General features: G+C 38.0%; 1 protein-coding gene across 1 annotated transcript; it reads right to left on the reverse strand.

The window, feature by feature from the left end:
* Positions 1–366: 366 nt before the first annotated feature.
* MRPS35 (mitochondrial ribosomal protein S35) lies at positions 367–24,757 on the reverse strand. Its single transcript, XM_035892052.1, has 7 exons — positions 24,718–24,757; positions 23,343–23,510; positions 22,888–22,948; positions 19,275–19,414; positions 15,810–15,919; positions 13,942–14,011; positions 367–2,306 (listed from the first exon to the last, which is right to left on the reverse strand). The coding sequence occupies exons 2-7, from the start codon at positions 23,484–23,486 to the stop codon at positions 2,028–2,030; spliced, it is 804 nt and encodes a 267-aa protein (XP_035747945.1). The 5' UTR covers positions 23,487–23,510; positions 24,718–24,757; the 3' UTR covers positions 367–2,027.
* Between the last annotated feature and the right edge of the window lie 1,352 nt (positions 24,758–26,109).

A 26,109-nucleotide genomic window follows, 5' to 3' on the forward strand; every position in this document is an offset into this window, starting at 1 on the left:
CTCTGTTGCAGAAAGGATTTTATCAGGTGCTCACATGTCCTGAGTACATAAGGACAACCTCATGGAGAAAGGCAAGCTTACGGGGTTTTGGGTTTCTCAAAACATTGAAGGCAATTACTCATGACAGTCTGGTACAAGACATGCCACTGCAAAACACTAGTTAGTTACATATGCTTGTTAGTATGCCAGTCCTTATGCAAGCACTGACAAAGCTAATTAAGGAAACAAATTTCTCTTGTGTATACACTAGAACCAAACCGCCTTTGGAACAAAGCCAGGCACAACTCCACCATCCATACCATCCTCTGAGTCAAACTGCAGTTACCTCCTCAGTAATTTTGGTTTCATGGCTGTTCAAAAAAAGATTAGGAATTACACAGATGTACTATTTCAAATGAGAATTTTAAACATTACCCCCATCATCCCTGAATAAAGGAACAAGCCGGTAACAGCCAAAACTTTCCCCATATTAAGCTTCTGCTAAAACTTCACATTAATACAAATCTAAGAGAAAGGACCACTAAATAACCAAGTTAGTAAGTGCAAAATTGGGGTTACAGGACAAGCATTTTTTAAGCTTAGCTGTAGCTCTGGCAAATTCTCATAGAGAATAAAAAGCCACATTAAACTCAGTCTCCTGCCATATGAAAACAATCTCTAGCTAAGAAGAATCTTCCCAAAATTGGAAATGTTTTGGAAATGGGAACACACAACACTCTTTGGCTGTATGTAAACACAAAACAAACAATGAGAAATCCTAGCAGTGAGTGAGTTGAGCCACATAGAACACTCTGCAGAAATCAATTCCTCTTCAGTTTTCAATGTCCTCATTCTTAGGCTGTTTCCTCTCAACGAGTTGCTGGCAGGGCCACATGCTAGGTTCTTTTATAGGTATGCAGAATCCTTAAGTCCGATAAATAAAAACTCCCTCTGCCCCTTCCAGATCTAAGCTGAAATCTTAGTAAGCCAGGAAGGTACAATAAAAGCAAGAATAGAGTTATTTATGTCCTTTCCACCTGATATTCTTAAGTTTCTTTTTTCTTAACCATGAGAAGGCAATAAAAGTTGCCTGTGATTCCAGTGTTTCAAATCAATTCCTTTCAAATACAAATTACCAATATAAGATAAACATCCATATAATTTATTTCTCTGTGCTTCACAGCAGTAGGCTGGATGCTACAAACATTTTTTTTCCTTGAAGAGCCTGGGTACATTCTAGAGACAACTCTGCAGGCCTCAGGGTACCAAGACTCAGTCCATTCCTATTAAGCTACATATCCACCTCACTACTCACCAGCTCTCACTTTCAGCAACTCTCATCATCCTTCCTTTCCCATGTACTTTGTTATCCTGTAAATAACTGCTAGTTCATTGTCCCACTACCATCCCATTTTCTACCTTATCTTATTCCATCATTTTAGAGACAGGTATTTTTACTTAGGGTATTTGTTAGCCCTCACGATGACAGCAGAGAACCTCACACTACTCAGTGTGCTTCAACACCTCTCTGAAAGTTAAACTGCTTAGGCAACATTATCTTTATTTTACAGATAGGGAGTACAGATAGAGAAAAACTTGAGTGACATTTGGAAAGCATTTAGAAAGTTTAGAGCTCTTAACCTTCAGACTCTCAATTAATGGAACTCGGAGCCTAAGTAATTTCATCGGTTTTGACACTGTTGCTCTAAATTATATGCCAAAAGAAGTTGCGTGAGAAGTCAGAATGTGATTAAGCAGAGAACGGAACCAGGAACTCCAAGCTAAGAAAGCACAGAACAGAATGTTCAAGTCACAAGTATGACTCAAAACACACTTTATTCAAAGAACAAGATTCATGGACAGGAAAATTATGTTTACAAGAAAATCCAGCAGTAAAGAAAAATCTAATTGCTACTGAAATTAACTCATCATCAAGCTTCATATTTTTCGTTAAGGTTCTGAGTAATTATGTATCCATACCTTATAGAAATATTAACATAGTAGTTTAATATTTCCGTAATAACCAGATGTACCTGAGGAGTCTGCTCTCATGGTAATGCTTGTATATTCAATAGTTTCTTCACGGATTCCTTATACTGAGACATGGTATTTTCTGTTTCACCTTCATTTTTAAGTGCAATTACAGAGTTTCTGTAATTCTTAACCACTTCAGATGCAAGAAGCTCTTCCTTAGTTACATTACTGACATTCTCTGAGGCTTTTATTCGAAGTAATGTATCCAAGGCATTTTTCTGAGAGCAGCTATTTTCCCAGATATACTCTTCCATGTCTTCTTCAGTCTTCTCGCTCTCCCATGTCTCAGTTTTCTGAAAGAAAATATACATCATCTTAAAAACTACTCAAGACTGAAACAAAGCTATAATAATTTGAAGAAACTTCTCTCTCATACCAATTTAAAAATTACTTTTGTTGTGAAGATATTTCCCCTTCTCTAAAGTCCAAGGCTTGTAACTCAAGCCTCAAACAGAATTGAAAAGGTCCCTGTATGCCATACATTTTCTGTGCAGAATGAGTTTCTTTCCTCCCACTGACCAAGTTCTTTATGTATCTGGCAGATATAACCAGACGAGTCAGAATGGGAAAAAAAGCTTATGGACGACACATAATGAGTAACAAAAAACCTTGTTAAAGTAATAATTTTAAATAACCCTAAATGCTCAAGCTTTGGAAATAGTCACCTAGCTATTATGTCCCTAGCATATGATTTCGGTATGTTTACGTTGGCTATGAGACACAAAGTGAGACAACTCATACCAAATAACCTATGATGAGAGACAGCAATCCTTCACCATTTGGGAAATGTTTTAGTTGTGACTCATAAGGAAAAGCACCACCAATTAATCCATTTCCTCTCCTGCAAAACAAATTGCTCCTCAAAAAAATCTCCATCCACAAGGTGTTAATTTGTACCTAATTTTTGTTACAAGATTAGACAGGATGGAAAGTCGAACACAAGACAGAAGACATCACCCCAGTGCCTGTAAATACTTGGCTTGTGCAGTTATTCTTTGTAAATTTTGTGTTTGAATATTCCTGCAATTCAGCAGGCCTTCCTCATGCCTCACAGACTGTTTAAAGGACATTTCAAATGTTATCACCTCCTATTTTTGTGTATTTAATTTTTATTGTACTTTTGTAAATATATATGCTTCATAAATGTATTTTTACATATTGTAGATTGTATATTTGTATACATAAAATTATTTAGTACTTCACTGATGTAAACAGTACATAGCATCCTTATATTATTTCAACTACATAAGAATCACAGTTTGAAGTATTTCCGGTTTACTTTAGGTGGTCATATTTTTCTTACAATTGTTGTAGAAATCATGTCTAAATAAAACATTTCTCTGGGAGTAAGCTCAAAGAAACATTATAGTAAGGCATTTACATCATACGGATTTTTTTTTTTTTTTAAATCCCTTGCCAGGAAGGGCTCTTCAGTAAATTTTTAGCTATGCTATACAGAATCCAAATAAACCTGGCAATCATGGGAGGGTTGGGGTTATTTTGTTTGCTTGGGGTTTTTTTTTGGGGGGGGTGTGTTCTTGGTTTTTCATTTATTTTACAGTATTCTGTCCACTAGTCAACAAGGTTGCTGCAGTCAAACCATAATATTTAATAACCTTTAATTGAGACCCAAGATTTTTTTTTTCCCCGTACTACTCTGTGTGATTGGGTCTGTCTGTCTGAATTCAAAAATACTTTAACAAATGCTGCATCTTGCACCTGGTAAATGGAATCTCTTGTCTTTCAAATCTCTGAGTCCAAATGTTTAGTCAGAAACAGAAATTAACACTGCTAAAGGGCTCATATGACTGACATTAAAACCTGGACACAATACAACACAGAAGTAAAAGAACCTCATTCAATTCTAGAGGGAAAAAAAAAAAAAGGGATGTACTGGAGCCCGTATTGCTAACACAGTAGCAGAACAAGTGGATATAGTAAAGTATTCCTTGTACGTTTGAAAAATACTGCAATTCATTGTGGAGATTTACATAGTTTTAAATTAACTACATCATCCTGTTTTAAATATCCCTTCTTTATCTGCATAATGGCCACCCAAGACATTTTTTTCCTAAACTCTAAAAGAATTTTAAAGCAAAAGTTTCTCTCACAGGGATAGGGTTTCTCAAGAGTAAGGGAATATCGGTATCAGCCCTGGTCACTCCCTGGACCAAACTAATGTTTGAAGTTCCAACAAAAGATCACTGTGAGACTTTTAAACACCTTTAAGTTACAGCAAAGAAAACAAGAACTAATTACAGTTATTACATTTATCTCTTCAGGAAAATCCTTCTCTGCATACATTAACTTACTAACAGGATTTCAGACACACACGGTGATAAACAGATTACGATTTTCCTATCTCTTTTGAGCTATACAGAGCAAGAAGATTTTAAAGGAGGCCAAAGAAACTGCTAAGTATTTATTTCTTGGAATCCTTCCCAGCAGAATGGTCTGTCAAAATGGATTTTAAAATAAAATCTGACTTCTAGGGGGGAGGGAGGCAGGAAGGGATTTGACAGTAGGGGGAGAATTCAAAATCCATTCCTCAGCCCTGCTACAAGAAGCCAGTATCCATTGCTGCGATGTTGGTGGCCATGCCTCAAAATGAAAAGTTATCCTACTGTACACAGGTCCAGACATACATCACAAACAGGAAACTGAACAGAAACCAGATTTTTGCAAACTGACTGTACTAAGTGAAACTTAAATACCTTTGCAACCAGATTTATTGCAAGAGAAAAAGGGAATCTGGAATAATATTTTCATTTGTAAAAGCACCCTAGGTAGATAAGCACCCGTGAACTCTGAATAGTGGAAACGTTGCAAGCATTGTAGTCTCACTTTGAAGTGTTACGAAGAAAACTAATGAGACTATTAAAAAACTTAAAAAATGAGGTCTTCATCCCTCAAAGTTTTGTTAGTTGATTATCTTTGTCCCCTGCAAATGTAAAATGTTAGTAAACACTGCAGTAAGAGTCTTACAAATGAGAATAAACCCATGAAAACTGAAATACAAGTGTGGCATTGTGTAACTTTTTTTTTTTTTTTTAGAATCCCCACTTAGTGAACAAGGTTAAAAACCAATAATGTATGTATCTTCAATGAATTCACTAAAAATGATTGCTTCATTCTATCAGAGGTAAGGCAGAATCTCAGTAAGTATTAACCAGTCTGTCTGGTAATTGCAACTGTTTCTCTTATCAAAACTTCCAATAAGAACCACCAACCTCCCCTCTCCCCCGCCTCAAAGCAAAAACCAACAAGCCACCCACCAGAAAACAACTTTTCATATCAAGTCAAATGACATAAACCTATCACTAAAGAAGAGGCACAGAAGAGTGACTGTCTTTTAACACCTCCTGATGCAAAGATACAGAATTTTTTTCATGCTATAAACAGCGTAAGGATGTGATTCTAAGCAAATCTTTTACGTGACAGTTTAAGCCAGTATTTTAGGAGGTTTACAAGTCTTTACAGTGCTGAATCTGAAGCGCTGACATAGTATAAATACTAAAATAGTACTCTGACCAGTGAAATTGCTTTTTACACAAAAGTCATTAACAAAAAGCTTCAATATACATTGTACCGTTAAGTACAGAAAAAAAAGGACAGCATCTCCCCATTGTTTTTCTTGGTTTTTTTTCCAATTTAACCTTCATCCTGGCTGTGACAGCAAATGTGTAAGAATTGTCAGTTCTCTGGTGTTTCTTTTGGGGACGACATTTTAACTAAAATTTCTAAGTGGCACATGGAAATCTCCAAGGCAATTAAAAACATGACTCAGGTTATTCTATTTTCTTGTCAATGATTTGAACAGTTAAAAAATTTGATGCTGTTTAGCAAAGACCAAGTAAGTTAGTGGGATTTTTTTTGAGGGGAAGGAAAGTTTTTTTAAGTTGCAAGTTGAATTTCAAACTCTGTATAGCCTGGAGTAAATAGACCTATTTCTTAGTAGTGCATTGAAATAAAAAGTGATCTGTGTGGTACAATAATCACAGATTTTCAGGTAATAAATGACAGCTATGCTAGCATTTTCCAAATTACTGGGTACCTTCAAGCCAAAGAGGAGTTGCCAAAATGATGACGTACTTACCTCTTTGTATATATTACACCTTTGAACTGTAGTACTTAGCAAGTTAAAAAGAAGTATCAACATGGATTCGTAAATAGGCGAAACTTATTTGTATCTGATGAGATTGAACACAAAAAATTTTAATTGCTTGGTGACGCAGAATAGGTTCTTCTGTATGAGCAGAACATTATTTTCTGGCACACAGCAATGGCACAGGGCAGAGAAGACCTCTAGAGAGCCAAGGAAAATCAGGAGACAGACTATGATGACTAAACATTGCAGAAAGGTACAAATGTAAACCAGAAAAGAACAACTATCAGGAAGAAAAAAAACAGAACTTTGCCTCAAAAAATAATACTGGATATAAGAGATGCTGTCATACTTAATGATACTCACAGGCTTTATTTCTGTTTCTGTCACTAACTTAAGAGTCTTCAGCAGTCACCATCATCTAGATCGCCTCTTTCAAAAATGAGACGACCACCTAATTTCTCTGGGCTGAACTGGCTGCATGTATTTTCTCGAAAATCCAGGCTTCTGAAAAGGTTATTTGAAAGGTATTTATCCAAGTCAGTTTGTTTTCTGAATGCTGATCAGATAAGATGCTGACCGCATCAAGATCAATGGTACTAAGGGTCCAAATCTTTGATGACTTTCTGTTCATTGTGTTAATATCTACGCCCCCTAAGACTTCATTTCACTCTGACATTTAGACTGAAAATGAAACAGCTGCAAAAATTACATTTATGCATTAAAAAGGAGTCTTGCTTCTCCAGCAACTAGCAATGTAAGGCTTAAACACAAGGTATTGCAAAAAACCTACTACAATCTGAAACAGTACAATGACAATTTTTAACTCAATCTTTTGCCTGAATGTTCATCCTTTGTGGTTCCAAGCAAGAGGTACAAAAAAAAGCTTAACCTTCTTTCCCTGCAGTACACATTTCCTGTCAGTAGACCTCTTTCCTTTGATTTTAAATACATGAATTCAGATCTTCAGAGAAAGTTTATTAAACTTAACATCTACTATGACACTTAGCTTTATCTTTTCTGGCTCACATTAATGATGAAGACTCTTTCAAGTTGTTGGATTTTCAGAGCACTGGCAAGCACACAATGAAATGCAATACATACTTCAAACCAAAGTATGTATTACAACACTTACAGACCGCCCTTACTTCACTCTCAGTTTGAGTTATTTAAACCATATATAATAACATACTGACAAAGAACAATATTGTAGGAAGGGCACAATTATATCACACTTCATTATGTTAAGATCTCAAAGTTGGGAGATTTACACTAAGCAGTCTTCAGTTATACTAAATGGTGCCCAGAGCTCTAAATCTGTCTCTCCCAGGTACATGCTCTCATCACCAGGCTATGGCCCTCCTTTTCAGTTCATTCAATCTTGATTTTTTTTCTGCCCAGGGAGTTTCAGGAAGACTTAAGAGTGTCTCCCTCCACCTCCCATTTTAATCCTACAACTCATGTATCATAACATCCTGAGTGTTCAGGACATGAAGTTAAAGGATACTTTTGAAAGTTAGACAGCCAGAGACCTGCTTAAGTTTCAAAAATGGACTCATGTATTTTAGGCTGAATTACAAGGTAAACTCCTACTATGAAAACTGCAAAATTCTACTGCTACGAAGTTCTACTGGCACAACCTGAAGTGATAAAAATTGTGCTTACTTGTAATGGCTTAAAATGACTGTAGATGAAAAAAAGACAATACAATTTAAGTGCTAACTGAGGTCTACAGAAAAGCTGTATGATGGATTTTAGGTTTATCACTAACGGTTATGAAAAATATTCATTCAGCTGCATGAATACACAGACTCCTCACCCCACCAGTGCCTTGCAGTTGAATGCTCTACTTAAAAAGGAATGCCAAAGCAAAGCAATGTGGGACACTTTCCTCAAATTCATTCAAACTACACAGCTTTGGGGTTCACAGATAAATTTGAGTTCTTCCAATGTCACTCTGTCTCTCCATTCTTCAGGTTTTTTCCTTCCCTAACCTTTCTGCTTCAACCTTCCTGATCTCATTTCAAGTATTCACATCTACAATGCAAGCACAATGCAGAGAGATGCACCCAGAAGACCCCTTGGCTATTACTGTACATATTCAGTATTCACTTTCCACTTATCCCTACTTCTATAATCCTTCTTCCTTACTGTTCTTTTAAAGTCTTGAATCTTTTTTATCAGACTCCTGTAACTAGACAACTAGAAAAAGCAAGAGAGAGTTCAAAAGTGTGTACAGTGTTACTCTACTCTTATTCTTAGTATGTCAGATTAGACCTTTTACTTTAAGAAACACACTGGAGAATAGAAATGCAAGGGCAACTTTTCACTAATCTTTCAGGATCTCAGCTGTGTAATACAGAATGATATCCTCCACTCTCCATCATCACAGAATCACACAGAATCACAGAATGGCAAGGGTTGGAAGGGACCTCCGGGGATCATCCAGTTCAACCCCTCTGCTAAAGCAGGTTCACCTAGAGCAGGTTGCACAGGACATTGTCCAGGTGGGTTTTGAGTATCTCCAAAGAAGGAGACTCCACAAGCCCCTGGGGCAGCCTGTTCCAGTGCTCTGTCACCCTCAAAATAATGAAGTTCTTCCTCATATTCAACTGAAATGTTGAAAATTATGTAAATTGGAGCAAGGAAAATTGCTGCACCTTTTAATAGTATTGACTGGTTTGAAGCAACTGTAAGTTATTTCCTTCTCACTCCACCTTTTTCAGATTCCTTCCCTTTATAATGGCTATGAATGTTTTTCCTTGCTGGAAAATTAGCTTCTTGCTCCACTTGTTTCTCCTTCCTGCTTCCAACTCATAACAGTACTTTACTTTTTTACTGATAAACTATTAATCTCAGCTGAGTGTGACAAGATCAGTTTATGAACATTTTAACCACTTGAGGGCACCAAACTCTTACTCTTTAAAACCCACTGAATACCATAAAAATACATTCAGGTTTAGAGAGATGTTACAGCATTCAAGAAGTACCATCTTTTAAACGTAGCAGAAATACAACTGATTGAGCTGCTGTCTAACAATTTACCTAATATATCTCACTCTTTCATTGATTAATTAAATCCAGGCACAATCCTGGGGGATAATTTGAAAGCAATGACAGAAAAAGTCTGAAGAAGATAAGTTCAGTTCTTACCAGATGGTGCAAGTCAGGTATCTACTAAATACATTTTAAAAGCTAGTGAAACACAAATATTTGATTAATAACCTGAAAACTGTTAAATAGGAGGCAAAAGATCTCCAAGTATTTTAGAAGAAGAAAATAAACAAAGTCTTAAGTTTTAAAATCTGAATGTTTTACAGATAACTGAACTCATTGGCCTGATATCTGCATTTATCAAAACTAAGGTGCCAAATGCATCTGCCTGAGGTCTTAAGGTACGCTTCTTGTTTCTTACACATCTCTGTAAGTAACAAAGACAACTAAATTGAGCTCTCCATTAGATTTAGGCAGCCTGATTAGCCAACCTGTAATTCAAACCTGTTGAACCAAGAACACAGTATGTAAAACCCTAATTAATACTGCTCCCCCTGTCCAGATCCATGTCTGGAAACAACATGCTGTCTTACCAAGCAAGTACTATCAATCCACCAATATGCTGCCAATGTTCTGAGCAGTTTCCCATGGTTGTTCTGCTTTACAGTGTACCTCATTTGAACCTGTGATAACAGAGGATGAATTCCTGTTTTTCCTCCTCTCTTCCTCCACTTCCTCTATTAAAACAAACAATCAAGATTTTTTTTTTTCCTGCCAGAAAACAAGCACTATAGAATCCCTTTGCCAAAAGCAAGGGTGGCATTATCTGCTACGGGAATCCATTCTAGAGGATGAAAGAAAATCATCACATTACTTTCTTCAAAATAAAGGGGGTTTATTTGTTTAAATACAGATCAAATACCAACTGGCAACCCTGTACTGTGTTTTGGTAAATTCTAACACAATCCTGAAGGGTCCTGAGCACTCTCAGCTTTTGCAGAATTTTGCATGGTCAAGTCCATTGATGGCTTTTCTGTGTGAACACTAGAAGACAGGAAAGAGTACAGTCTCAAATGCAATGCTACTTTTAACTACCAATTCATAGCGGTTATGTAGCCCAAAAGGTTACCCAGTACTATCCCACTTATAGAAATAATCAAGTAGCTTCAGCTGCTCTCTCTGTTCCCAAGTTATTAATGTACCTTTTTGCACTCCTGCCACCTTTGTCAGCTTCTTCATCTTAACTCTTTATTCTGACCATCTGTCAACAGTCCGATAATTCTTTTCCCCTGCCCCTCCCTCCCTCCCACAGTAGAGAAACTCTCCTTCTTCCTCTAACACTCACAAAACCAAACCAAAACAGATATTAATTTACTCCTTCCACAATTAAAATAAAAAAAAAGAAAAAAGTAAAGGACCTCCTTCCTTTAAATTCCTTCCTTTTTTCTTATTTTCCCCATGCATTCAAAAAAGGGAGCTCATACACACATGATTATAAATAACATCTAAACTTCTCTGGAAGCTCCTCTACTCCAGGTTCAATCATCCAACATAACTTCAAAGCCTTTCACAATTTGGCTAGTCTGTCTTCTTGCATCACCTTGTTAGCAGGTTAGAGGAGACAGAAATGCTAGTTAGTGCATTAACCTATCAACATGTTTCCCTCGCTTTGGCTGTGGTACTTCTCAGAAACCAGTCTGCCAAATTGGATTTGGATAACCTTTTAGTCATTTATTTAAATGCAAACAAACTCTCTTCACACATTGCAATCCTTGAAAGAAGTAAATTCTTAACAATATATTCAGAGCCTTGAGGCAGAGCAATACCTGTACCACTTGTTGGTAATCTCCTCCTCCTTCCTTTCTATTTTGTCTGCACACAGGTGTTGCCGATTTCAACTGTAACTCCAATACAAGAAGGATTCTTGCAAACTAATTCCACCTGAGCTCTCTAATTGCAATAGCAATAGAATTAGCGAGCTGTGGATGCCCTGGGTTTTTATTGAAGCTAAGATTGGAAAAGGATGTAAGAAAATCTGTAAAGAGAGGCTACTGTCGACACTGATAAAATTTTGTCTTCTAAGCATGCATACAGAGACAGATGAGCCAGAATTAAACTCTTCATACTCATTACTTTAAGAATAACTTTCTGCTGGAAATGCATCTCTACACAATGGAGTTTGATAGCACACGGCTCACTGGATACCCAAGAAAACCACAAAGAACAGTCACTCTTTTAAAAAGGTTTCATGATTCCTAAACTGACTTGGGTGCTCTACTTTGTAACTGTAATGAAAGAATTATGCATCACTGGCAATTAAAATATAATTACACTTGGAATTACATTTCCTGATGTATATCTGCATACAGTTTTTCCTTTTATATATTCACATACTTGTTTGTTCACAAAATTCAGTAACCTAGTTATGAACATAAATTATAAAGTTATACCATGTTTAGAGAGATAGCAGGAAAAGTTTTTCAGGATTGAGGGCAAAATTTGCATGCAGCCAGCTTTCCCTTCACTTAGCAAGAATGGAACACTGCCCTCATCTTTTTATTGAATTCCATCACACACAGGCATCAAAACAGTATGGCACTACTCTGCTGGGAAAGTCATCAAATCTTGCAATTAGTTCTGTAAACAAGATTGATGTTACTGTCTACATGGAAGACCAGTCCCCGTCCGTCTCCTTCCAATATTAAAAGTTCGTACAAATTAAAACAAACCACACATTGTTTGCTTAGGGTTTACAAAACGTATCCAAACTATCTTTCACTGAGTTATTGAAAGGCATTACCACTGATCATGGAAAAAAATCAAAACAAAACATGTTGCACAAAACAAAAAACCATGTCTCAGGAGATACTTAATTTTTCATGGAAATCAAAGACAATTACAACTGACTGATGAACTCATCAAATATTAACATGGAAGTTGAAAGGTAATAAAAGGGCAAGAGACTTGTGCATATTCAATACACACTGAACAGTCACATAGCAATATCGTATAGCCCTGTCTTCCACCACTAAGTAATGCTAGAGCAAAGGACAGATGTGGTGTTCGTCTGGAATTAATAAAGTGAGCAGTGTCTAGCTCTCTTGTCACTGCTTAATACTGGAAACTGATCTGTCGTTAATTTAGGATTTGTAATGCAATGTAATGCTGTTGGGGAGAAAAATATCCATGTGTACAAAGCACTTGAAATCTAAAGTACACATATCCTTTAAGATGTTAGTATAAGCTGAACTTAATTTGATGCACTCTACAATTACAAATTGTATCCTTCAAGGCAACTTCCAGTGAAAGGAAAATATGGCTTATCCTCCTTATTATGTCTTTTATGTCATCACTTGCAATGGTCAAAATCAAGAACACTGAAATTCATAAAAATGCTAAATATGGAGATTTAATTTAAATACTGTAGAACAACTGAAAACAGTAAATTTGAATTACGGTAGCTAATCAGCTACAACTTTTTTAAAAGAGTACATCTACGCAAATATACTGATGATGACAGCTTTCACTGTCTGTCTCAAACAATGCAAGTAATAACGTATTACATTTAAACAAAGCTAAGTTATCCAAAACTTAACTATGCTTTTCAACAGTAATTTAATTTCAGACTGCTAACTTGTTTTCTGTAAAAAACAGCTGTAAAATTGTTGAAGGCAATACTTATAACCAACATGACTAACCACAAAAATACAGGAGACAAGTCTGAAGAACTCACTGTAAAAGAAAGATCTGTGGTCTAAAGATATCTTACTATATTTAGAGGACTACTTACCAATCGTAGTAACTTATCAATAAATTGGAATAATATCTTTAATACATTTACATTGGATATTTCACATGTATAACCATTTAACAAAACGAACTACTGGGAAAAATTCCCAATACACCATATCCTGAATGATCATAGAAAAGTTTACATTACACTTCCTTTGGTGGAAATATTTATCTAAAGAGTTACAATAATTTTATGGGTTTTTTTCAGGACACTAACTCTGATGCAATGAAATCCTAAAACTAATAGAAGGTGGGGAGCCATCAAAAGGGAGCTCAGAAAAGCAGCCTAAGTCCTCACTCCTTCCAGCTTGAGGCAAGATTTGTGAGAGAACATTTAAGAAGCAGAGTACTTCCATATTACAGCCATGGTAGCCCAGGAAGAGCCCAAGAAAAGACAATTTCTAAGTAACAGATAAAGAGTTTGGAATCAGGCAAAATGTAGATACTGTGCTGTATGTTAATTTTCATAGCTTTAAAGCCAGTAACACATCCCTCTGCTTTTTTGGAACAGACTTGTTTAAACATCTTTAAACACCGTCACTATTAAAAAATACATAGATAACAGGTGATAATCACAGAGTATACCATTTCTCTGGATGCACTCAATTCTTATTTGAATACTGTGCATAAGCCGCCCAGCATGCTGCCAAACTAAACACTCAGGAATCCTGAGAATTAAGGTGTTTTTCTGCTAGGCTCAGGGTCAGTTTTAGGCTCATTGTTGTGAGAAACAAAGTACTGGGAAAGAATCTCTTATTAAGGTCAAAAACTAGGGAACTTCTGAAAAGATGCAAACTATGTATACAAACAACAGAATAGCACTTGTGAGCTTAAAGAAATGCACTCCAAGTTGACTGGGAAATAAGACTCAAACATAAGCGACTTATCTTGGTTGAATTTGAAGAAAAGTGAGATGGAAAAGGAAAAGAATCTAAGATAAGTCAAGCTGCACAGAGTCATAGAATGTTTTATGAGTTACAAGAGAGCGTGTTGGCACAGGTGTGTTAAGAGCGTGCAAGTTATTCACAATTGCTTACCCAAGATTCATGGTACAAAACTGTGAGAAGGTGTATGCCATAATCATAGTTCTGCCTTCTTAGCGGACACCTGAAAAATCAGAAACAAAGCTAGTCCTTTTGAAATCAAGCCACTGTAATGTCCTTTTGAACAAAACGTTAAATTTGCTATCAAAATTTCTAATTTGTAATGTAGGGAATCTTAGGGAAATGTGTGTTTGAATCACAAGCATATCTGAATTACACACGATCAAAAAATAACATCATGAAAGCAAAAGTATTAAGAACATGGAAGAATGGGCATCTGCAAGTCAGTAAGAAAATGTACATGATGCAAGAATTTACAGATCTTCAGGAAACTTAAAAAACTCCTTTGCCCTCTGTGCCAAAGTGGAATCCAACATACTTTAGTCTGAAATCCCTTTTAAGGTTTTTAAGGTTTTAACTTCCCTCCTCCCCCTGCCCCAACCAGAAGGGAGGAGGATGACTGGTGAAAATGGCCATGAAATACTGTTCAGAACAGAAGATCTAGGCAACAATTTAACAAGAAAAGTTTTAAGTCAAAGTAGCTGTAAGTCAAAACAGCATCACCAATAACATTTGTTGGGATAAGACACAGTCCTGCAAAAACAGTGTATTTCTCAAAACTAGTCATCAAAACCTTCTGCTTAGAACTTAATGACATTAATCTCTTCCTCATGATGATCACCCATAACCTCCTGTCTCTTTCTCACACTCACTTCTTCCTGCAGGCTCCTTCACACCACCTTTTTGATGCAGAACAAATTGAATCATGTGAGACTACATCTCAGACACTAAAAACACTCATCTGAATGACTATGGAATATGACTATTCTAGCAAATAAACTTCAAAAAGGACTCAACCTTTTTGACTCTTATTTCTTTCATAGTGAAAGAACCTCAGTTTAGAAGTAATCTAAATACCAGCCTGGAAAATCCTGTATTAAAGAAATGGATACAGCTCGGAACTTAGGCCTCAGAATTCACTAAAAAAAATGAAGTATCAACAGGCACATTAAGAGTTTCTTGTGGAACACAGCATGAGACCATTCACAGATGCTCTAGAGGGTAATCTCCTTTCAGCTTTCCTAATGTTTTAGCCACAAAATATGTCTCACTAAGGAAATGAAAACTGTTGGTAACACAAGTGGTCCTAGTAAACTACCCAGATTTCCAAGTCTAGTTGAAAAACATATGCACAATTTTATCCATTTTGTATTTATTTTATGTAGAAATAGAACAGATCCTACCAGAGGACAGGAAATTTAAGAGAGGAAATTAATTCTAGTAAAAACATGCAAACAGAAAAGACTACCAAGAATGTTCTTCCTACCACTGAAAGCAGCTGTGAATTAAAGTGTATCGTGAATTTACGAATGCATATGTATTCCCTGAAACTCTTCAGAACTCAATACAGAAAACATGTGTCTCCCATGCAACTTTCCAAACATAACCGTAAATAACTATGGAGATTTGTTTATATCTAGGAACACCAAAACACTGAGAAATGTCTGGTCACTTATGTCCCCATTTTTCTTGCCTGAAACTCCTCAGATTATTGTTAAAACTAACAGAACCCATTCAAGAAACATGACAGCTACTTTAAAAATAACAAATGAGCCTTCTAAAAACAGAGCTTCACTACCTAGCAGTATTTCACAAATATTAGGTTTGACCTTACGTGATTTGTGCATTACAATTTTAACAGTTAATAACAAGACTACTAGTAAGTTTATCTTAAATCATATTTTAGCTTTAAAAATATAGTAATTTACTAAGACAATAATTGATATTACTGGAAGACACCCAGCCCTTTCTATACTGTGACCATTGCTACAGGCATTTTTTTTTCCTTCTTGTAACCATACCTGTCCGTTGTAATTGTGAGCATATCTGTATCCTTACAGTACCGTTCTCCTACAAGTTTAATGAGCTTCTTCTTTGCATGGTCATCCAAATTCAGGTTAGAAAGTTTAACCTTGAAGTACAAGAGAAAACACCTTTAATTACTTGGATAAATCCAACCTCTGCACCCTGAAAATATTTTGAGATAGTCAGGCACATCTTTTATCAAGAATTAGAAGGACAGTTATTAAGTATGCATTTGCAGAATTTCTTCTGACTGTATCACATGTCAGAAGTCTTAACACAAGGCAAGTATAATCTCAATATTCAAACAATAAATTTATTTTCATCCAAATACCAGAGGGGCTGGGGCAGAATATTTCTACTCAAACTTTTTTTAAGAGGAAAAAAAAGAGCTTTCAGTTTAGTTTGTAGCTGTATTTCATATTCACGTGTCCTTCCTATGGAAAAATAAATATTTTTTTAGATTTTTTTTCAAATACTGATAGTAAGGTTAACACTAAGATATATAAAGGAATTTATGACAAGCATCCAAAAAGAGGAGGAAAAACATCAGTTCAAGAGACATCAAATCAAAACTCTAAAGTAATTACTGGGAGATTAATAGAAGCATGCAAAGATGCACACAGATAACAACATAATGGACCAGAACTGTCTGATCTCAAGTAATTAATCAAACAATAGTGTGAATGGCTTGTCTTCTGTTTCAATACCAGAAAACCCACAAACATAGGATGTACAACAAGTAACTAGTATTTATTTAAAAAAAAAATAAAAAAAATCTAAGGAGTTAGTCTGAAGCTAGTTTCTATATGCAGTAATACGTATGAAAAGTAAAGCAAGCTGGTTTTAGCTATCTGTTTACACAATAGTAAGTAAGAAGGCTGTGAAACTTTGAACAGTCTGAAGATATATGGTGCTGGAAACACAAGTTTCCATTAAGTGAGTGTTGCTGAGGAATATTAAGAACATGAAGACATAATAGTATTCTCTTACTAACTTGTCCACTGTTTGTTTTTCCTCTACATTCTTTCAACTGTGTCACTGCTGTACTAAAGAACTGTTCAAAAATCAAGAAAACTGCATCAGAAAAACTAACAAAAGTTGAAGGACTAAAGGTATTAGAAGCCCCAAAAAATAGCAGGGAAAAAAGTAGTACCTGAAAAGAAAAAAACACTACTACTAAAAATAGAAAACTGAAGTACTAAACCTAAATATAACATGGGAAGAGACAAGAAGGTTTCAACACTGAAACTTCTATTCTTGAAAAAACCCCTAACATTCACTACTCCATAGATTATATGAAAAATGTTGCCTTTTTAAGGAGTTACACGCTCACTTACTATGCATGCCTGTAATACTGGTGAGCAGGAGCTCACCTAGCTTTGTTTCCTAGCTCACATTTTGTCAAGTTTAATTCTAAGGCCAGGTTGGACGGGGCTCTGAGCAACCTGATCTAGTTAGCGGTGTCCCTGCTCACTGCAGGGGGGTTGGACTAGATGACCTCTAGGGGTCCCTTCCAACCCAAAACATTCTATGATTCTATTAGGTGCATCCAGTCTTTAAGGCAATGGTCAAGCTGCAAAAAAAAAAAAGCTCTATTCTTAGCACAGCCTAAAATGACCATGAACACTCACTTTTAAAGACATAATACTTCCAAGATGCCTATGCACACAGCAACCCCTTCTAAGGGTCAATGCTACCTTAGCATACAGTGCCCTTCATACAGTGCAGCCACATAGCCTTCCATCAGTGGTGACAAAAAAAAGGGAGCTATCTTAAAAGGCATGTTCGAAAGACACAGCACAATCCTAACTTCGCTGCCATGAGGACAGGCAAGTACTGGAACAGGTTGTCCAGAGGGGTTGTGCAACTTCCAGCCCTGAAGGTTTTCAAGGCCCAGCTGGACAAAGTCCCAAGTAACCTGGTCTGATCTCACACCTACGTCACTTTGAGCGGGTCAGACTGGAAAACTCCTGAGCTCCCTTTCAACCTCAAGTATCCCATGACCCTATTGGACTAGATGACCTCTAGGGGTCCCTTCCAACCCAAAACATTCTATGATTCTATTAGGTGCATCCAGTCTTTAAGGCAATGGTCAAGCTGCAAAAAAAAAAAGCTCTATTCTTAGCACAGCCTAAAATGACCATGAACACTCACTTTTAAAGACATAATACTTCCAAGATGCCTATGCACACAGCAACCCCTTCTAAGGGTCAATGCTACCTTAGCATACAGTGCCCTTCATACAGTGCAGCCACATAGCCTTCCATCAGTGGTGACAAAAAAAAGGGAGCTATCTTAAAAGGCATGTTCGAAAGACACAGCACAATCCTAACTTCGCTGCCATGAGGACAGGCAAGTACTGGAACAGGTTGTCCAGAGGGGTTGTGCAACTTCCAGCCCTGAAGGTTTTCAAGGCCCAGCTGGACAAAGTCCCAAGTAACCTGGTCTGATCTCACACCTACGTCACTTTGAGCGGGTCAGACTGGAAAACTCCTGAGCTCCCTTTCAACCTCAAGTATCCCATGACCCTATGATCAGAAGGCTGCTGTGCCTACCATATACATGCGGATGCCTGGAGGCCTGCCAACTCAATACTTATTAATAGTGCCACATTCATATCACCTAGCTTTCAATACATAGAATCATAGAATCTTCTAGGTTGGAAAAGACCTTTAAGATCATCAAGTCCAACCATTAACCCAGTGCTGCCATCCCACCACTAAACTTTGTCCCTAAGCACCTCATCTACCCTTCTTTTAAATACCTCCAGGGATGGGGACTCGACCACCTCCCTGGGCAGCCCATTCCAGAGCCTGACAACCCTTTCAGTGAAGAAATTTTTCCTAGTGTCTAACCTAAACCTGCCCTGGTGCAACTTCAGACCATTTCCCCTCATCCTGCCATCTGTTACCAGGGAGAAGAGGCCAACCCCCACCTCACTACACCCTCCTTTCAGGTAGTTGTAGAGGGCGATAAGGTCTCCCCTCAGCCTCCTCTTCTCCAGACTAAGCAATCCCAGTTCTCTCAGCTGCTCCTCATAAGACTTGTGCTCCAGACCCCTCACCAGCTTTGTGGCTCTCCTCTGGGCATGTTCCAGCAACGCAATGTCTTTCTTGTAGTGAGGGGCACTTCTAGGGTCTATAAATTATCATGAACAAAGTCTAAGCAAGACACTGAGTACAAAGGCACTTATAGCCTTTTCTGTAAGTAGATTCTCCAGAAGGTACACTATTTGTTTATATCAGAGCTTAGTCTTCATTTATAACTGCATATCCATAACCTCATAACCTAAGTTCTAACATACTGCAATATACTTAGGAAATCCACTGCTTTTTATTCGGACATTCAGTAAATCATTTCCCTCATTTCCTTACAGCAGATCATACTTGCACATGTTTTTAAAAGAAAGGCAAGCATTTGGGTTTTTGAAACAAAGGCTGTTTACCAAAAATACTACTTACTCTCAAAGTCACCACTCTTGCTTTGGGATTACGAATAGATGTCCCTGAAGAAACATAATCTACTGTTTCAATTTCAATAGGAAAATGCTGTTCACATTTCTCATCACTGTCCAAAGCACTTGGCCATTCAGTGCAGAAATCTGTAGAATAAAGAGAAAACACTCCAAGTAATATATGCTGGGGTTTTTTTCCTCTAATTTATTGCAATGTATCTTTTTAAAAGTACTATTTATAGCAACCATACTCATTTAGATAACAGCAGGGTCTCTGCTAGACTTCTTCCAGTATTTCAAAGTCTTTCTTTGTACTGCACTCCTCAAAACAGGATACAGTACTCCAGATGCAGTCTCATAATTGCCAAATAGAATCATAGAATGGTTTGGGTTGGAAGGGACTGTCAAAGACCACCTAGTTAAACACCCCTGCCATGGGCAGGGACATCTTTCACTAGATCAGGCTGCTCAAAGCCCCATCCAATTGGACCTTGAATACTTCCAATGATGGGGCACCCACAGCTTCTCTGGGCAAGCTCTTCCAGTGTTTCACCACCCTCATCATAAAAAATGTCTTCCTTATGTCCAATCTAAATATCTACCCTCTTCCAGCTTAAACCTGTTGCCCCTTGTCCTGTCACTACAGGGACTGGTGTGGCAGGTGCACCCACCCTGATAAAGACGAGGGCTTTCCGACCATTGAAACATAGCGGCCAACAATTCCTTTTGCGCCCTTACTAGGATTGTTGTCACATACACAGTCGCCGGTAGATGGAGCCCTCAGCCAACAGGAACTGGCATGGCCATATATGCCCACAGCTCAGACTGGACCAGGGTAAAAACGGAGTCCTCTCAGATGGCCAGTTGAGTTGGTCCCCTTGGAGCTGTGGGTCTGCAGTTGGGGACGCTCCCCTTGGGTTGGGACACTGCCCAAGGTGACTCCTTGAGGTCGAGAGCCCTTGCCTCATTATGCGAGTGACTGTGCATTTGGGGTCATCATTCTAAAGCTTAAGAATTCTTATGTCAACTGTATAGTATTAATTCCCATTGGCATCCTGAACCTGTGGTTACTGATGTTTGTCGGACCACCAAAACACTTTTGATTACAATAAATACTATTTTGGGTTACATCACCTGCCTAATTTGACTTTATGTACCGCTGTGATGCCTGGTAAAAAGTCTCTCCCTGTCTTTTTAAGCCCCCTTTATATATTGAAAGGTGAAAATAAGGTCCCCTAAGAGCCTTCTCTTCTCCAGGCTGAGCAACTGCAACTTTCTCAGCCTTTCTTCACAGGAGAGGTGTTTCAGCCCTCTGATTATTTGTGCGGCCCTTCTCCAACAGGTCGTCTTTCTTTGTACTGCACTCCCCAAAACAGGATACAGTACTCCAGACGCAGTCTCAAAATTGCCAAATAGAATGGTTTGGGTTGGAAGGGATCTTCAAAGATCACCTAGTCCAACCACCCTGGAGGTAACACTCAAAAGAGGGGAAAGAATCAATTTCCTGAATGTAGTGGCTACACTCTTGATACAACCCAGTATGCGGTTAGCCTTCCTTGCCACAAAGGCACACTGGTGACTCATGCTGACTCAACTTTCAAATACCCATCAGGCTCCACATGGCCTTTTCTGCAAAGCTTCTTTCTAGCTGTTTGCCTCCCCTGCCCCGCCTCTGATCCTCCCTGCCTGTACTGCTGCACGGATTACTCCATCCTGATGCAGAACTTCACCGTTGCCGCTGTTTACCTTCATGAGGGTCCTTGCAGCAGATTTTTTCCTGCCTGTTGACATCCCTCTGAATAGCAGTTCTGCTTTCCAATGTATCACTTGTTCCCCTACAATTTGTTACTATCTGAAGACTTGCTGAGGTTATGCTCTCTACCACTATCCAGGCTATAAAGCATGTTTTTGCATGCTTGGAAATGGCTTCCAGGAAATTTTGCTTCATAATCTTCCAGGGAATGTACTGAGGCTGACTGACTTGCAGTTCCCTGCATCTTCTTTCTTGCCCTTCTTGAAGATGGTTAGGCAAAAATCTTCTGTTCCTCCTGTGTAGTCTTGACCTGCTTCCACTTTCTGTGTACTTCGTTTTTGCATCTCAGGTCACCCAGGAGTTCCCTGCAGACCCATGCTGTCCTTCTGGCATACTTGCTCAACTTTCTGCACACTGAAATGGACCATTCTTGCTCTTTTACAGGAGGCTGAGCTTGAACATCCACCACCTCTCGTGGGCCACTTTGCTTCCCAGGGCAGTACCCCATGAGTTTGTCCAACATCTGCAACACACTCCAGAAATCTCCTGGATTGCTTCCATTCCATCCTGTTACCCTCCCAGCAGATGTTGAGATGGCTGCAGTTCCCCATGAAAACCAAAGCTTGCAGTTATGAGGCTTTTTTCAGCTGTTCATCCACTTCCTCTTCTTAACCAGGCAGTCTGTGGCAGATGTCCACCAATGCAATATTTTGGCTTCTCCTCTGATCCCTACTCCTAAACTCTTGACCAGCTTGCCACGCATCTCATAGCAAAGCTCTGCATCTGAGCTGTTCTTTTGGGAACAGGTCAGCTCCTCCTCTGCATCATCCCAGACTGCACCTCAGTCATGTAAGCTTTCTCTCTATATTTCTGTGACTCCTCACACTTCTCATTCATCCTGTTTCCAATGCTGCATGCATTTGTATACAGGCAACTCAAGACAGGCTGAGGGGAGACCTTATCACTCTCTACAACTACCTGAAAGGAGGTTGTAATGAAGTGGGTGTTGATCTCTGTTCCCAAGTAACAAGCGATAGGACGAGAGGAAATGGCCTCAAGTTGTGTCAGGGGAGGCTTAGATTGGATATTAGGACAAATTTCTTCACCAAAAAGGTTGTCAAGCATTGAAACAGACTGCCCAGGGAAGTGGTTCAACCACCATCCTGAAGGTATCTAAGGGACATGTAGACCTGGTGCTTAGGACCATGGTGTAGTGGTAGACTTGGTAGCATTCGGTTAACGGTTGGACTTGATGATCATAAGGGTCTTTTCCAACCTAAATTATTCTATGATTCTATCTCCTCTCTGTCCCCTTGTGCCTCCACTTCTCTTCAGGCTAACCTCCTCATTAGGTTCTCCTTATTGGCTTGCCGGCTGGCAGAGATGTTCTTGGTCTTCATTAGATCCTTTAACTCCCCAGCAGAGTTTGCCCTCACAGAGGGTTTCACTTATTAACAGCATATTTTTTTTTTTAAATGCATGCCAGAATGAATGGCAACTATTGAAACCCTGGCTTAATCAAAAATAATCTTCTGAGAACTCAGTAACATTCATCACTCATCTTCCTTAAGACACTAAACTATAAATTCTCCAGTACAAGCAGGGCCTAATGGAAAGGTAAAGTTAAAGTCTTACTGGTGTGCTGAAAACCTTAAGACATATCTGCCTACCACCTGTATGACTCAATGCAGCAACAAGAAAGCATGCAATACTAGCCAAAGCCTGACAAATAACCAGCTACAGAGGTGGACCACATTTCACCTTCTACTTCATCACATAGATAGTTACATTTTCCATTGTCTTAAAACTCCAGTAGAGATGGTTTTTAACAAAAGAAACAACCCGACAACACCACAAACCCCCTCACCTTTAAGAGCTGCACAGTGTTTCTTAATTGCAGGAGGCGTGAGATGCAAAAAATTTGGAATCTGAAACAGACATATTAAGAGTTACCAAAATAATTGCTTTTTGTCTGTTCATAAAGGGGCATTACTGAAATCCGATTACACTTTTAACATTTGTTAAGGTAGTACAATACGCTTAATAAAATATTCAGATAAGAAGACTCTTCTGAAGTCTGATTTAGCAAAAGGCTTAAGATCAGCCACATTACAAAAGTTACAGGCATGATAATCCTAAAAAAAGTCTCCTGACTTGTTACCTATGTTTGTATTTGTTACCATGTAATTTAGAAATGAAATAGAATATTATCCTATTTACTAACAGAAAACAGTATCCAACACAAATATTCCAATCAAAGCAGTGCAGTCTTAGTGAATAAAAATTTTAAGAGTTACCACACACTAATGGAATGTGTCTTACCTTTATAAGTTCTAAGTTGCCTTCTTTTGGTGGAGGTACTCCTCTCTTCACTGGGTAACCCATTCGAATTGGTAGAGGCACAGAAGCTGGTTTAAATGAAGCTGCTGTTGGATAAACACTGCTCCAGTCCTGATCAACCGCCATCCTCTCACTTCTGGGAGGTGCTTGCTAATAAATTGAAAATTATAAAAGTTCAATGGGAGATACACTGTTTTGTGAGACAAAGCAGGAGCAACACATGCAACAAGTTATTTCAGGAATAAATTCCCACAGCTAGAAATTTCAAGACACCTTTACATCAAAATTAGTGCTCATCTGTAAAGGAATTTTCAAAAGATAGCCTCTGAAAGCTTGGGTAGCAGGCCTTTCCCAATCTTCAGTTGCATTTTATTTCAGAAATGCTTAGAAAGAACTTTCTATCTTCTTGCATTGCGATAAATCAGCAGGGGTAAGAAGGGGAATCAAACCAGCATCTAATTGCAAACTTCTCGAAGTGCCTAAGCGTTTGGTGGAGGGCAAGAAAATGAGTTTTAAAATTCTGGAATTCTGAAAGTCTGAACAAGTTTGTATTAAAAAGAAACAGATATTAATAACTCTGAAATTACTTGCTATAGAAAATCCAGTAGAGGAACAATATTGCAGAAATAGCTTATATCCTCCAATAAGTGACCAAGGTTTCAGTCAAATACTCTAAAAAAAAAAAAAAAAATCAAGACATCGTTTCTTTCCCCAAAACATTATTTTTTCATTGTAAAGGATGAAAGACAAATAGATAAATGCAGTCAGCTGGTCTGACTGCTTTGGTATATCACTAAATCTGCTCTTGGAAGTTAAACAGAAATTTAATACATGCCAGGTCCACTTTTACTATTTGCCTTTAAAAATCATAACACATAACACACTACTTTTGAAATTTATGTGTGGAATAAATAAGAAAATTCTTAGTGATTAAATGTTGAGATATCAGTTTTAATTCTACTGTGCAAGAACAATTTCACTTATACACAATATCAGATTTTTTAATTACGGCAGAAAGCAACCACTACAAATCCTGTAAACTCGTACTGAAAACAACATTAAAATGTCTCGTTTTATTTTAAATGCAACTTTAAGCTATTTTTAAGACCTGCAGTACACGGTGTCAATACAAGCAAACTGTTAGCTATTATTGTTAATGTTTTTGCCTTTATGAGAACTCAGACTGAAAACAGCTGGGAGATTAAAGAAGCTGGGTGCTGGTTCTGGAATAGTCGCAGTGGATTGTTTCACCAGGTTTTGACTGCAGAAGGGGTTCCTGTACAAACCATTAAGACGTATAGCTTAGAAAACCTTTCCAAACACCTCAGAGTTAACTGCAAATAGTTTCAGTACTTACTGATCTTATGAACTGTTGTGTCCTGCCTCTTCTCCTTGCTGAAGCTGAAAGAAAAAGAAACATTTTTTCAATAGGAACTATTATACAGTTTTGTGGAAAACAAAATGCAGCATAATCCCGCATGCTTTTTTCTTTTACAAAGACAATATATGCTAATACTTCCCAGTCTTTATGTGGAAGAAGGGGAAGATCAGATACTCATACTGCAGATTGCTCATTTATTTTTTGAAACTTAAGATAAAAAAAAGGTTGGAAGCCATTTCGTCTGGATCTATCCTAGAAATATGTTAACAGTAAGTTAATGGTTACATGCCTAAATGCATTTTGCTAGCAGCATTTATTCCAGCTATTTATGTCCAGGAGGAAAGAAAAATTATATGAGTGAAAGTACACTTTTGCCTTTGTAACTGCACATCCTTTTCTCTTTCCCATGCAGCTGTTAAGTCACAAATAACTCTCCACCAGCAGTACAAGACAGCTAAACCTAACAATTCACTGTTACCAAAAGGAGAATCCCATGGTTCCATCCCTTCCTTCTGAAAGCACATCTTCACACCCTGTTCTGTGCTACTCTCAAGCTCATCTAACCTCTGTATAAACAGTTAGCACATCAAACTGTTTTTCTCCTTGAGCTGAGGATGAGGAACAAACCAACGGGTTTGTTTTCTGCCATTTTACCATGTTGATCTGGCTTATTAAGCAGTCCTGGAGATGACGTGATGAAGTGAAAGAGCTTACTCCCTTTTAGCAGGCCCCAGCCACCATTTGACTCAACTTTTTAGCCAACTGACCTCAGTCGGAGCTGAGGTGAGGGACTCATAGGAATGCATGAAGATACCAAATATCACTAGATTTTAATTCTAACCAGAGATCTTCACTTTCTTGTCTTCATTTCCTCTCCCTCCTCAAACTCTTAACCACTTTCAACCTCCCCCTCTAAAAAACACCACCAAAACAATGTGGCCTTTATAATTAGTCAAGACAAATGAAGGTGAATCTGATTACTTTTATTTTCAAGTGTCCTGTTTAAGCTTGTTGGGTTTTTTGTTCATTTGTTTTTTAATTGTTGCCACATTATGATACAGTATATATTTAGCAAAACACATCGAATGAGATTTAGGAGTGGATGTTTGGGTTCTATCTGCCTCATTCATTTGTCTTACAACCCTACCCCACATAAGCCTTAGAAAAACTTCTGAATTTCATAGTTATTTTGTTTTCCTTATCCAAGTGTTTTATGGATCCAATTCTGTTCTTCCTCTTACTGAAGAATACATATGGGGCTCTGCCACAGCTAATACACAACATTCTTTAACCCCTCATCTGCCATTTTTGTGGTGCTTTCACAGACAGACATACTTCATTCATACCAATCTAACTATTTCTGTTACA

The sequence above is a fragment of the Egretta garzetta genome, unplaced genomic scaffold, assembly GCF_000687185.1.
Source record: "Egretta garzetta isolate BGI_Z169 unplaced genomic scaffold, ASM68718v1 scaffold293, whole genome shotgun sequence".
Lineage (NCBI taxonomy): Eukaryota > Metazoa > Chordata > Aves > Pelecaniformes > Ardeidae > Egretta > Egretta garzetta.

What these genes read in the sequence shown, in the direction of transcription:
- MRPS35 (XM_035892052.1), bottom strand. Translation starts at nt 23,486, where the DNA reads ATGGCGGTTGATCAGGACTGGAGCAGTGTTTATCCAACAGCAGCTTCA. An exon ending in ACACTGTGCAGCTCTTAAAG is followed by an intron (nt 19,415 to 22,887) that starts GTGAGGGGGTTT and finishes TTTATTCTACAG; the next exon opens with ATTTCTGCACTGAATGGCCA. An exon ending in CAAGAGTGGTGACTTTGAGA is followed by an intron (nt 15,920 to 19,274) that starts GTAAGTAGTATT and finishes TTGTACTTCAAG; the next exon opens with GTTAAACTTTCTAACCTGAA.